Below are 12,151 nucleotides of genomic sequence, written 5' to 3' on the forward strand. Positions count from 1 at the left end.
TTTTTTTTTTTTTTTTTTTTTTTTTTTTTTTTTTTTTTTTTTTTTTTTTTAATTATATAGTATTAATGTTGATTTGATAATGCTATTGTCTTGTCCACGTATTAAACGAAGAATGGAAAATATCCGAGCAATTTCCAAGTTTTTAATTTGAAGATTAATGTTAATTGTATGGAATGGATTAAATATATATTATCTTGGAGACTAAGATTGGGAGTCCATCATTTATCCAAAAGAAAAAAAAAAGGAAAAAGAAAAGGGGAGGGCGTGGGGTATAGGAAGTCCTTGTCAGCATAACATGAACAGTATGAGCTGGGACATCCGACGGTGCCTAATGCATCAGGAAATGGCTAAAGTTTGGTCGGAAGATGAGCAGTCCGCTAAATAAAAAGGCCCCGCTGGCGCTGGCAGCTACTCAATCTCTCTCTCACACTGATGGAGGAGGCCGTATTCCATGGAGCTTGGCCTGATATCTGTAAAGCTCTCTCAACAACAGTTCCCTCTCTTTTCCATATCTAAAGTTCGCTTTTGATTTTTCCCTTTAGATCCAGTTTTCCGGTTCCTCTCTCTATTATTTCAAGGAATCTTCTCTCTTTTGTTTTTTCATTTCTGGGTCTTCTTTTCCATGTTAAAAATGGCGGTTTTCAATGCTGTTTTCTAACTCTGTTTACAACTCAACCCTGTTTATCTTCTCCTTTTCAATTCCTAATTCTCGAATCGCCGGAATTCATGGCTGATCCGTCGCCAAAACCTGTAAGTATGACATTAGAGACGGCAATCTCGGTTACTAAATCGATATTGGTGTCGGTTGGGATTATATCCACTCTAATTTTGTTCAAAGTGGCTGTAATCCCAAAAGTAGCCACTCTTGTGATCACAACTCTTCCTCGTTTATGGGTTTCCTTTAGATTATGGCTATCTCCTCCCTACATCTTCATCGTTTTCAACTTCATTATATTTGCCGTCGCCGCCTCCTCCATCTTCCGTCGCCAAAAGGACGCATCCGAAAATAATTACATCTCTCATGAAAACACTCATGTTGCTGCATCCACTCCCTATAAATGGACGCATGAAGACCGGAACTTTTCGATCACTGGCTCCATAGAAATCTGGGATAGAATCCCCAGCGAGGACGAACAGGGGAAAGAAGTAGAAGAACAAAAAGAAGAAGAGAAACCGGTGAAATGGGATTTCCCGACTCTATTCACTGAAAAATTCAGTGACCCATCATCGGGGAAGTTATGTGCATATCCCGGCGAGAAGGTGGAGGAGGAAGAAGATGCCGGTGGCGGCGGCGGTGACAGTGACTCGATGGACGCCACGTGGAAGGCAATCATGGAAAGGGAAGGGAAACAGACGCCGCAGCTGAAGAAGAGCCAGACATGGGACTCCCCTCCACCGGCACGCTTAATTAGAGCAGCCGTTGACTCCGCCGCAGACGAGGAAGACCCGGTGGCGTGGGCTCGGAATGAGGTTAGGAAGTCGGAGAGGTTCCACCAAACGCTGTCGTTCCGGAGAAAGGTATCGTTGACTTCGGAAGAGCTGAAGAGCCGGGCAGAGGCCTTCATAGAAATGGTAAACCAGAGCATTCGCTTACAGAGGCAAGAATCGGAGCAGCGTTTCTTGCAGGCAATGCAACGTAGCTTTTAGTGTTTCAGAAACTTAGCCGTTAAATGTTAATAATGCTTAAAAAACCAAGTATATTTCGGAGGTGCATTTTGTTTGAAGCTTCTCTTTAATTATCTTCCTTGTCCTGTCCTGTCCTGTCCTGTCCTGTCCTGTCCTGTCTTGTGTGTGATATTATATCATCTCATGTGTATACATAATTTCGTTGCCATTTCCATTGAACTTCAAATGAATACCATTAGTTGTTGAATGGGGAAGGGAAGGGATTCGTTTAGGTTTGTAAAGAACTGAAAATGGTATGCTTTGTTCTACAACTAGGCATGTTTCTCAAAACTACATACAATTACAACCCAATTTTGTTCCATTGCCATTTCAGCTGCAACTGAAAAATGCACGTCCATCTCCAAACCAAAGCACATTTGATTTCATTATTAACATTCACAAAATTTAGAAGAAACCTACTCAGACAAACCAAGAATCTCTTATTTTTGTGTAAGCACTGTTAATAACCAAAGCAAAAGGGGGGATTCGCCGTGAATTGCATCACATACCGGCGAACAGAGCAGGAGTTTCCGAGGAGTACAAACCCTGCGTGGAACTACGCATTCGGAGTGTCGGTTGGGTAAACAAAAATCTGAAATGGGTCTAACATGGTGGAGAAGGAGAAGCAGTGCCTATGGAATCAAGGAATGAAAGCAAGGACGGGTTGCAAGCATAATGAAGAGCAACACCAGACACCAGTTCATTGGCCCGCTTGCCATCATCATCTCGCCCACCCCGGAACAAATGCAGGGTGATGGCGCCTCCGGACGGTCGGGCAATGGTGGGAGTTCTAACGGTGGAGGAGAACGAGGAGGAGGGTGTTGTGGAAACGGTGGAGAAGAATGAGGAGGGTGGCGTGGACTTAGGCGCTCAGATTGGTTAGCACCAATAGGCGTTGAATTGTTGGCGTCGCTCAAGCGTTGGAGGACTTGGACTTGGAGCTTAAGACCCATGAGGCAGTACTGAAGCCGGCCGCATATGAAATACCGACTGCCAGGTTGGTCCAGGCGGATCACTGTCTTCCCATCACTGTGAGTGCTGATTGGGTTCACGGTGCGGCAACTGGAAAAGTCTGTTCGGTTCACTTCCAGCACGTCGTGAACTGGCAAATAGTTAAACACTGACCCACACCAATCAAACAAAGAGAATAGGTTACACATCAAACTCTAAAACTTTGTCCACTAACTTCTGGTTTTAACTATTTCAAAATCATGAGCTATGGATTCGGTCCAACTCCTCCACTACTAATAAAGACCGGTAATATCAGCACAATTAACACTACATTCCTTGCTTTCATTTTTTGTTCCAATTAATATAGATTGATTCAAGAAACAGAGTCATGCAGTTGCGGTATTAAAGAACGACTGTGTTTGCATTAACAAATGTGGCATACAAAAAGAATTAGAATGATACAGCGACAGAAACAAAAGAATTCAAGTGATCAGTTATAAATCATAGTACAAGAAAGGGATTTGTGGAAAACATCCCCTCGTGTCAACTCAATCAGTAGTTGGAACTTGCATATAGTTCAAGAAGAAAAGGCATGCAAATAAAGATTCTATTAATCCACAACCATGACCTAGAAAGTTAAGCGTTCTTTGTAGAAACTATACGATTCACAATGGGCCGATCGAACAGAACTTAGCAAGGATCAAATTATACGATTGCATTGAAGAGGTTTTCAAAGGGAAGGGGAAAAACAGAGGAGAAATGAACGAACCGAGATAGTCATCGACTTGGAACGTGGTGGCCGCAGACCAAGTCAGGATGTTGGAATTCAGATCCCAACCGGAAGCTCCACCAACGGAATGGTTGGTTGCTGTGACGCAGCGAAAGAAAATCGCCGTAATTACCATCACGATTATCACCCTCACTCCCCAGCCCAGTCTCAGTGCCTCCATTTTGGTCCAAATCTCTACATACACAGAAGATCAACAAAGACAGTGTTACAAAGAAGAGATTGAACTAAAGAAAACAGCAAGATTCATAAAAATAAAATAAATCATGAGAAATCGTCATGGCTACGCAAGAATCGAGTAGAGCAATGGGGCGATAAATCTAAACCATACCATGAATTGCTTCTCAAGTCCGTCCAGTGCTGCCTCCAAGTATCGATTACGGGACGGTGTGTTCTGCAAATTGGAAGAAATCGGGTAGAAGAAGAAGGAGGGGCGACAAATTGAACGCGAAGCGGAGAGTAAATTGAATTTCATGCATTACATACACCTCTTTCCCGCCTTTTATAAAACCGTAACAGTTTTTGCATCTATTTCACTTCACGGATTTTATTGCTATTTAATATATTTTTTTTAATAAAAAAAAAAGTCAATAAAAATAAAATAAAAGTCAAATAAATCGAACACCATACAAAACCCAAGGCCCTATTTAGAACTAAATTTCTCGACTAAGCATGTAATGTTTTATTTACTTCTTGCACCAAATTTAAAATTAATTTACATTCTTTTTTGGAATAGCAAAATTATTGTTAAAAATAATGATTTGGAGAGGAAGAATGAATCCTTGTGCAAGTAAATGAACTACGTCAAATTGTGAGCTGTGAAAATAAGGAAAAATCAATAAATATATCAAAAGTACTTTAAGCAATCAAAATCATTACTTAAACAGCAGGAAAAAATTTAAAAAATTTTACAACCAAGTACAAGGAAGTTGTTAATTTAGCATTTTCTCAACGTAAGGAAGCTCAAGAAGACGGAAGTAACAAAATGTTGGGCGGGGGTCCTCCTACAAGAGTAACCAAATCACACGACCTTGAAGTGTATAGCATGTAAAGCGAAGGCAACTTTAAGTAGCCCTTGGAGTCGCCCACTCAACTCTAAGGATGAGATTATCATAACCATATCCATTCAGTTTGTTGATTGCTCTTTGAGCATCCTCACGGTTCACAAAGTTCACGAAACCAAATCCTCTGCTCATACCCGTCTTTTGATCAACTGCAACATAAACTCGGCTAACGGCACCAAAAGGTCGGAATAGCTCGAGCAGGTCAGGCTCTCTTGTGTCCTCTGAGAGGTTGGTGACACGAACAGAGTTCTCATCGTTCCTACGTCTCATATCGGTTCCGGTCCTGTCTGCCCCTGCTCTCATACCTGGAGGAACATATGTTCCCTTCGTTGCACCACCAGGAGCAGCAGCTGTCGCCTCTGGTGCGGCAGCCTTATCCAATCCCTCGCCTTGTAGTGCCAAGTCCTTGTAAGGACACCTTGAGGTCCAGTGGTCACCCTTTTTGCCACAAGTCCTACATACCATAAGAACAGCACCACCTTTTCCAAGTTGAGCTAGAGGGTCTCCTGCAACCTTCGGCTCTTCTGGTTTGCTACCTGTAATCATTTTCATTCCTCAGAAGAAAATCTATAGGAATAAGGCAAAAAACATATGCTTCTAATTTTTCCAGAAAAGGACTAATGCGAGCAGGGTGTTAAATGGGCACATACATACACAATGCCTATGAAAAGTGCAAATGCAAATTCGCAAAACCGAAGTAAAAAAAAAAAAATTTAATAATCACAGAGTGATTTCAAAGATGTCGTGTATCCTTTGTCAAGAGGATATTATTTGAGTATTCTCTAGAGAAAACAATAATCGATCATTGGAATTATTCAGTTCAACTCCAAACACAAGCCTGAAATTCCTAAAAGCACGAAACAAAAAAGCACAGTTCTGCAAATTCTATGCCACTATCCTCCTGGCATCGAAAAGTGACTATCTCTACCTTGTTTCAGATACAAACCAAATACATTCACACGCTTTCAATAATCAAGCACCCAGTTTATCAACATATTCTGCAGTTATTAGAGAAATTTTTATGCTCTCCCACATGGGAGAAAACGGCACATTCAGAGACGAATTTATAAGCAAGTATGCGCTGCAACAGAAATCATATACTAACATTTCCGAAATCTACCAACGGCAATGAATAGTTTAAATCTAGATTTATCGAAAACAAACCAGGAGCACGAGGGCGTTCCAGAAGGATCTCCTCGGTGGAGACCATAGTGAGGCGGCTGCCAACATCTTCGTGCACAGCGTCACCAAACTTCGCCCAAGATCGACGCTCAATGGCGTGTTTACTGAGGCGAGCATGAGCGAGCTTGCGAGTACGCGAGGTGGTTGTGATCTTAACCTTATTACCATCTTCGTTAAACTGATATTCAATAGTTCTCTTCAAGCCATTCTCATCTGGACCAATAATTTTCTTGGGAGGTAGAAGAAAATCCAGATCGCCGTCATCGTCATCTAGCTCTCCCCACCGCAATTTGGATCGACTTGCCGTCTGAGCCATGATGCAGATAATGGAGGATTGAGAGGCAGATAATGGAGGATTGAGAGGCAGATAATGGAGGATTGAGAGGCAGATAATGGAGGATTGAGAGGCAGAGGCTTGCGGAATGCGAAGAGAGAACGCAGAATTGGAGATGCTAGTCGCTAGGGCAAGCGACCGAGGAGGAAAGCATATATGGCTGAATGGTAATTGTGGAAATGATGAATATCAAAATATCAAAATATCAAAATTGTTTTTGTTTGGTTAAATTATTATAATTGTGAATATTTAATATAAAACTATAAAAAATAATAAATAAATTTTTAGGCTTTCAACTCGGACCTCAAAAAAGTACAATATTTATTTAATTTTGCTTTTTTTTAATAACAGGTGGTTGACCTCCTTCATCTTTTCAAATAAAATTATAGACCTATTAAGTATTTATGTTTTATTAGCATGAAATTGAATTTCATGTATACTATAATTATTAGTTTTAATAAAACTTGAATATTTTAGAAATTTATAAACCACAGCATTTAAAATTTTAAAATATCTTTTCAATAAATACAAAAAGAAATAATAAGGATATTGAACTTAATTTCACCACACTTTTTAGGATTGATTGTAGCTAAGACGTCATTTGAAACTGCTTGGTAGATGGTAGCTCTTCTGGTCGTCAGCGCCTTCGAACAACATTCCATATACCTTGAGACTGTAAATTAATATGTATTTTTGCCTGTAAATGGTAGAAATTTAACCATAGTTGCTGCTTGGGAGATAACAAAAGGTAGAAGAATCCGAATTTTGGTGGAAAAGGGGGAAAAAAGAAAGAAAAAGAGGGAAAAGCAACGAAAAAAAGAGAGAAAGGGTTAGAATTAGATGCATTGTGGACGGTAGAACAGGCAGTGGCCACACACATGACATACCTCCGACTTTCCAGTATATGCCAAACCAAGAAAATACAAAATTGAGAGAGATATATATAGAGAGAGAGAGGTTGCTCGTCTTCGAGTTCCGATCTCAACATTGAAGTTAGCGAGCAGCAACTGTATGTTAATGGAGGGGTTGACGTCTTCTTCTGATGAACTGAAGAAGAAGAAGAAGGAGGAGGATATGGAGCATGAGAAGGAGGAGGAGAAGAAGAAGGAGGAGAAGAAGAAGAAGGAGGAGAAGAAGAACAGCAAAAAGGGGGCGTTGGGCTGGATTGAATGGTTGAGAGGTTGGATGTACGTCATTCATGAGATGCTATTTCAGAGAATCCTGGCCAGCCATCTGCAGAATCCTATGCCACTCCCTCCCGTTAACGACCTTACTTGCATTGTCACCGGATCCACCAGCGGTATTGGCCGCGAGATTGCCAGGTTTTCATTTCTCTCATTTCCTCCGCCTGCTTAACTCGGCCTCTTTCCCGACGAATTTCAATTTTATGGAACCAGTTACTTCCTACTATTCTCGAATTCTTATTGTGTATAGTTGGTTGTGATTGGAGCCCCTTATTTGGGTCCGATTCTTTTGCGGCTCATTCGGAATGGGGTTTCCGTTCCTTGATCTTCGTGAATCAGTAGACTCTTATGCAGTTCCTTACTTGGTAACTATTTGTTCCTTTTCTCTTTAATTTTCGATGGAGCAGGCAACTGGCAGAATCAGGAGCACATGTTGTCATGGCAGTGAGGAACCCAAAGGCTGCTCTTGACTTGATTCAGAAATGGCAAAATGAATGGTCTGGCATGGGCCTTCCTCTTAATATTGAGGTGTCTAAAATCCACAGTTGTTTAATTCCTTCTAGAAGAGCAATCGTATTGAACTCTGTAGCTTTGCATCAAACGAATTCTGAACTTCAAATGATATTCTACAACTCCTATCCAGAAAACATTAAATTCTACAGTTTTTTTTTTTATAATAGAACAAGTAGCTAATTATGTATAATGAGTGATATGTGTTGGTTTTTCTAGGTAATGGAACTTGATCTTCTATCTCTAGATTCTGTCGTGAAATTTGCTGAAGCATATAATGCTCGTATGGGACCATTACATGTTCTTATCAATAACGCAGGAATATTTTCCATAGGAGGTTAGTAATTTTTAACTCATCTGTATTATTTTCCATTTCCTTATTGGCACGTATGAATTATCAGAGGTTATTTACAAATGTCAGTTACTTTTCGTAGTAAAACTTTCTTCAGTTGAGGAGATGGTAACAGGAACTATATTGATGATGATGAGAGTACTTTTGTCACTGAAATAGTTTGTTATCGTCATTATATGTGCTTGTTATTCTATATTTTGAGAACACAATGCCTTTTGTTGAAGTTTCTAGTGATATGGAACATTCACCTGGCTCATTGATTACTATTTCTATACTTGTTTCCAGCTCTTATGCACCTTTTTCTGTTATAAACATTCATGCAGACTATTCCTAGGAGTATAAATGCTTTTTATGATCCTAAAACTCCGATTTCAGAAAATAAAATAACTAAATATTCATTTCTTTTCATTCATCTTATTGTAGTTGTGGGGCAATTGCATTCTTTTGATTATAATAGTATTTGTTATTTGGTGAAGAAATATGTGCCAATGTCTTGGCTTAATTTGAGTTTGTTGTCTCTAGAGCCACAAAAATTTTCTAAAGATGGTTATGAAGAGCACCTGCAAGTGAATCATTTGGCACCTGCATTGCTTTCAATATTACTCTTGCCATCCCTTATCAGAGGTTCCCCAAGCCGAATAATTAATGTGAACTCCGTTGTAAGTTTCGCGGGCACTATACAAAAGTATAGAACACATGTTTTTTGCATCGTATAATGTGTATACATGTGCATATATTGAAATGGTAATCTGTTTCAAGCCATATCTGTATGCATTATGTGCTTAGCTAATAAATTTTATTTTACTCATTTTATCTTAACTGTTTGTTAGTGATTTTTTTCGTGTATAAGAAGTGATCGACACTTGTGAATGTTAAGTAATGAAAATTGGTAGCTTTATATGAGCGATAACTGATAATAACCTGTAAATAGCACAATTAAGGGCATACATTGTCTATGTGTAATAAAGATATAGCCTAGGAAAAATATGGTATGATTTAGCTTCCAGATCTCTGTAAATTATACACATCAGTTGCATGGAGAATCCACGATCGGATTTTCAACATTGACATGTTTCAATTCCTATAGCTCTGTGTCCACTGGTAACTCGGAAGCAAAACTTAGTTAGTTATTCCTAGAGATCATGTATTCATGGTGGCAACATAGATATTTTGTATTGATCATTTTGATGCTTGTTTCTGTCATTGTAATCATCATTACATGCTTAATATGTAGATGCATTATGTTGGCTTTGTTGACACGGAAGACATGAATATCATTTCATCGAAAAGGAAATTCACAAGCTTAGTTGGATATTCGAGCAGTAAGCTGGCACAGGTATACTTATGTTACTTGGCAATTACGCATTTCCTCCCACAATTTTTGCCCTTCTCATGTTTGATGACCGAAAACTCTCATTTTGTACTTGTATTTCATTTTTCTTTTTTGTAATTTTATATTATTGTGAATTCAATCATGATATTCCACGTTTCTTCTTTCTTGGAAAATTTTATCATTTATTAACATGTAAAACAACGGTCTTATTCTGTCTAGTTGTTGTTTTCACCCCTTCTAAAATGTCAATCCATGGCGAAGCACCTCTCTTTGGGAACGTGAATTTGTTAAAATCTTTAGCCTAATTCAACAAATCAAGGATGCTTCAGTAACCTTGAAATTTCTGTCTCTTCTATATAAGATTTTCCTTGTTCCTAGTATCTGTGTGATTTTTGTTTCACATTTTGCTTCTTCCTGTACATCCTATTCTTTCAGGAATGGGTCTTGAACTTGTCAATCATATTAAATGAACATTACTAATATCCCCGTTTTATTTATTCAATTACTTTTGCTAATAGTTCACCGGGCAAGTTGTTGATTCTTAGATGATGTATTCACTGTGCGTTCAAATCTTACCTTTTGATTTTCTGGCTTGATCTTTAAGTACTGATTGGTAAAAGCTGTGTAAATATTTCTCATGGGTGCGAACATTACGTAGCTTGGTCTGATGGTTTCTGGATTACAGGTTATGTTTAGCAGTGTTCTTCATAAGAAGCTGCCTGTTGAATCTGGCATCAATGTAGTGTGTGTATCACCTGGGATTGTTCATACAAATGTGGTAAGTTTTTAGCCTTTTATAGCAGAAACAAGACTTCAGATATAGAATCTTGTTCCCTTGGTATGATATAAGATTGAAGTAATCACATATATAATGTTATCCCATCATTATCTTTCAGAAATGGTAACGATACTTGACTATTTGTTTACTGAAACTGTGTATGTTACTGAAGTATTTGAATGACATCTTAATAAGTGGATTGGGTTTCTACTAGAATTGTCAGCTGCTTCTAAAACTTTTTAGAAAATGTTCACTTACTGAAATGCCCTATATCTGTATGCAATTCCCTCTGAGAGCTGTAACTTACACTGTTGTTAATTTTTCTGCAGTCTGTTCTTGTGTTTAGCTCGCATTCCACTCCAAAACATAGTATAATTTACATGATTATTGTTAAGCCTTATGTTGATGATGACTGTTCAAAACCCACATTCATGTTACCAAAAATTATAGGCCATTGTCTGGAATATTATATTTGCTGTACCTTATAGCTTATTGTAATATCATTAACTATAGAATTGTGCTGAGCGGTTTCACTATAAGTCAGGTATTAGAATTATATCTCCTGAATGTAGTCAATATGAATTGCGACAAGTTTAATTTTGTCTATCGATGCAGGCAAGGGATCTTTCAAAATTTGTTCAAGCTGCTTATGGCCTAATTCCTTATTTTATCTTTAGTCCTCAAGAAGGTTAGTCGTCTCAAGCGGTGACATTCTTTATTGTCTCAAGTAAATACGATACATGTCAATCTTTTTGGGGGTATTAGTGTGTGCTGCTCGACATGTGGGTTAACCTAAATACTATTACTGTGTACCATCCAGATGCATGCTTTGGGCCTTTGCTGCCTATGAGCCACATAGAGACCATTTTCATAATTTTTTTGTTCTTTGTTCTTAACTTCAACTTATCCTAAAATGAAAGAAAGTAGTAACATCAGATAACAAATTTTAGTTTTAATCTTGATGAAAAATGTAAGAGTATGCTATTATTTAGCAGCATTAATGAAAATCCTACGAAGATGGTTTGAAGTTGATCAATTTCAAATATGTCTTGGCTGAGCCCGGATGCATGCTTTATATTTTCTTTCCCGTCTTTCTCTATGCTTCTTGATATTTGAAATGAAACATGCATCATTATTCTTCGGCAATTGCAGGTTCCAGAAGCACTCTCTTTGCAGCCACGGATCCTCAAGTTCCAGAGTACTGTGAACTACTTAAAGCAGATCAGTGGCCTGTTTGTGCATTTCTTTCCCAAGAGTGCCGTCCAACAAATCCTTCAGAAGAGGCACACAACGTCGAGACTTCTTACCAAGTCTGGGAGAAAACAATGGAGATGGTTGGGTTGACTTCGGATGTGGTAGAGAGGCTATTAGAAGGGGAACAAGTTGGTTGTCGCTATGGAGGAACTGATTTGGCTGACTAATGGTAATTGATTAGTTTTCGGCTTTAGCCTTATAAATCAATGATGAAGCACTAATTCACTGAATTTAATCTCGAAATGAAGGTTTTGTTGTACCATTCAGTTCATTTGCTATTTCAATGGATTTACAGTGGGAGTAGGGCTGGTTTCTACCTATCTGTATATTGCTGTAGTAATTGAATTTCCTTGGTTTCTGTTGAGAGATCTTCGCACTCTTATAAAAATGATTCATTCCCCTCTCTAGTTGATGTGCGATCTCACAATCCACCCTTTTTGGGGTCCAATATTTTCGTTGACACTAATTTCTTTCTTCAATCGATGTGGGAGCCCTCAATCCACCCCATTTTGAGGCTCAGCGTCTTTGTTGGCACACTGCCTCGTGTCCACCCCCTTCGGGGTTCAACCTCCTCGCTGGTATATCATCCAGTGTCTGGCTCTAATATCATTTGTAACCATTCAAGCTCACCACTATAAATATTGTCCTCTTTGGCCTTTCTTTTTCGAGTTTCTCAAGGTTTTTAAAACGCGTCTGTTAGGAGGAGGTTTCTACACCCTTATAAATAATGTTTTGTTCTCCTCTCCAACTGCACTCT

At 38.9% G+C, this 12,151-nt stretch overlaps 4 protein-coding genes across 7 annotated transcripts; 2 read left to right on the plus strand and 2 right to left on the minus strand.

The window, feature by feature from the left end:
* Window positions 1-726: 726 nt before the first annotated feature.
* On the plus strand, window positions 727-1,647 carry LOC111431395. Its single transcript, XM_023068017.1, has one exon. The coding sequence runs from the start codon at window positions 727-729 to the stop codon at window positions 1,645-1,647; it is 921 nt and encodes a 306-aa protein (XP_022923785.1).
* Window positions 961-3,890, minus strand: LOC111431657 (uclacyanin 1-like). The gene is made up of 3 exons (XM_023068360.1): window positions 3,735-3,890; window positions 3,386-3,580; window positions 961-2,785 (listed from the first exon to the last, which is right to left on the minus strand). Exons 2-3 carry the CDS (start codon window positions 3,564-3,566, stop codon window positions 2,298-2,300), a joined length of 669 nt encoding a protein of 222 aa, XP_022924128.1. The 5' UTR covers window positions 3,567-3,580; window positions 3,735-3,890; the 3' UTR covers window positions 961-2,297.
* A 358-nt stretch (window positions 3,891-4,248) lies between these two features.
* On the minus strand, window positions 4,249-6,165 carry LOC111431715 (eukaryotic translation initiation factor 3 subunit G-like). The gene is made up of 3 exons (XM_023068425.1): window positions 6,062-6,165; window positions 5,632-5,995; window positions 4,249-5,003 (listed from the first exon to the last, which is right to left on the minus strand). The coding sequence occupies exons 2-3, from the start codon at window positions 5,963-5,965 to the stop codon at window positions 4,468-4,470; spliced, it is 870 nt and encodes a 289-aa protein (XP_022924193.1). The 5' UTR covers window positions 5,966-5,995; window positions 6,062-6,165; the 3' UTR covers window positions 4,249-4,467.
* A 603-nt stretch (window positions 6,166-6,768) lies between these two features.
* LOC111431695 (dehydrogenase/reductase SDR family member FEY-like) lies at window positions 6,769-11,752 on the plus strand. 4 transcript variants are annotated; one of them, XM_023068399.1, is made up of 9 exons: window positions 6,769-7,034; window positions 7,080-7,305; window positions 7,575-7,695; window positions 7,897-8,014; window positions 8,552-8,688; window positions 9,264-9,365; window positions 10,048-10,140; window positions 10,756-10,828; window positions 11,293-11,752. In XM_023068399.1, the coding sequence occupies exons 1-9, from the start codon at window positions 6,995-6,997 to the stop codon at window positions 11,559-11,561; spliced, it is 1,179 nt and encodes a 392-aa protein (XP_022924167.1). In that variant the 5' UTR covers window positions 6,769-6,994; the 3' UTR covers window positions 11,562-11,752. The 4 variants fall into 4 exon arrangements, with proteins under 4 accessions (XP_022924167.1, XP_022924168.1, XP_022924165.1 ...); XM_023068400.1 differs by having other exon boundaries at window positions 6,769-7,032; window positions 7,096-7,305; XM_023068398.1 differs by having other exon boundaries at window positions 6,770-7,072; window positions 7,109-7,305.
* The last annotated feature ends 399 nt before the right edge of the window (window positions 11,753-12,151 follow it).

Source organism: Cucurbita moschata, unplaced genomic scaffold (assembly GCF_002738365.1).
Source record: "Cucurbita moschata cultivar Rifu unplaced genomic scaffold, Cmos_1.0 Cmo_Scf00036, whole genome shotgun sequence".
Taxonomy (NCBI): domain Eukaryota; kingdom Viridiplantae; phylum Streptophyta; class Magnoliopsida; order Cucurbitales; family Cucurbitaceae; genus Cucurbita; species Cucurbita moschata.

Coding starts and splice junctions, on each gene's coding strand:
- LOC111431395 (XM_023068017.1), top strand. CDS start 727: ATGGCTGATCCGTCGCCAAAACCTGTAAGTATGACATTAGAGACGGCA.
- LOC111431695 (XM_023068397.1), top strand. CDS start 6,995: ATGTTAATGGAGGGGTTGACGTCTTCTTCTGATGAACTGAAGAAGAAG. Junction 7,696..7,896: donor GCCTTCCTCTTAATATTGAG/GTGTCTAAAATC, acceptor TGGTTTTTCTAG/GTAATGGAACTTGATCTTCT. Junction 10,829..11,292: donor TATCTTTAGTCCTCAAGAAG/GTTAGTCGTCTC, acceptor CGGCAATTGCAG/GTTCCAGAAGCACTCTCTTT.
- LOC111431715 (XM_023068425.1), bottom strand. CDS start 5,965: ATGGCTCAGACGGCAAGTCGATCCAAATTGCGGTGGGGAGAGCTAGAT. Junction 5,004..5,631: donor GGAACGCCCTCGTGCTCCTG/GTTTGTTTTCGA, acceptor AAATGATTACAG/GTAGCAAACCAGAAGAGCCG.
- LOC111431657 (XM_023068360.1), bottom strand. CDS start 3,566: ATGGAGGCACTGAGACTGGGCTGGGGAGTGAGGGTGATAATCGTGATG. Junction 2,786..3,385: donor CCAAGTCGATGACTATCTCG/GTTCGTTCATTT, acceptor GGTGTGGGTCAG/TGTTTAACTATTTGCCAGTT.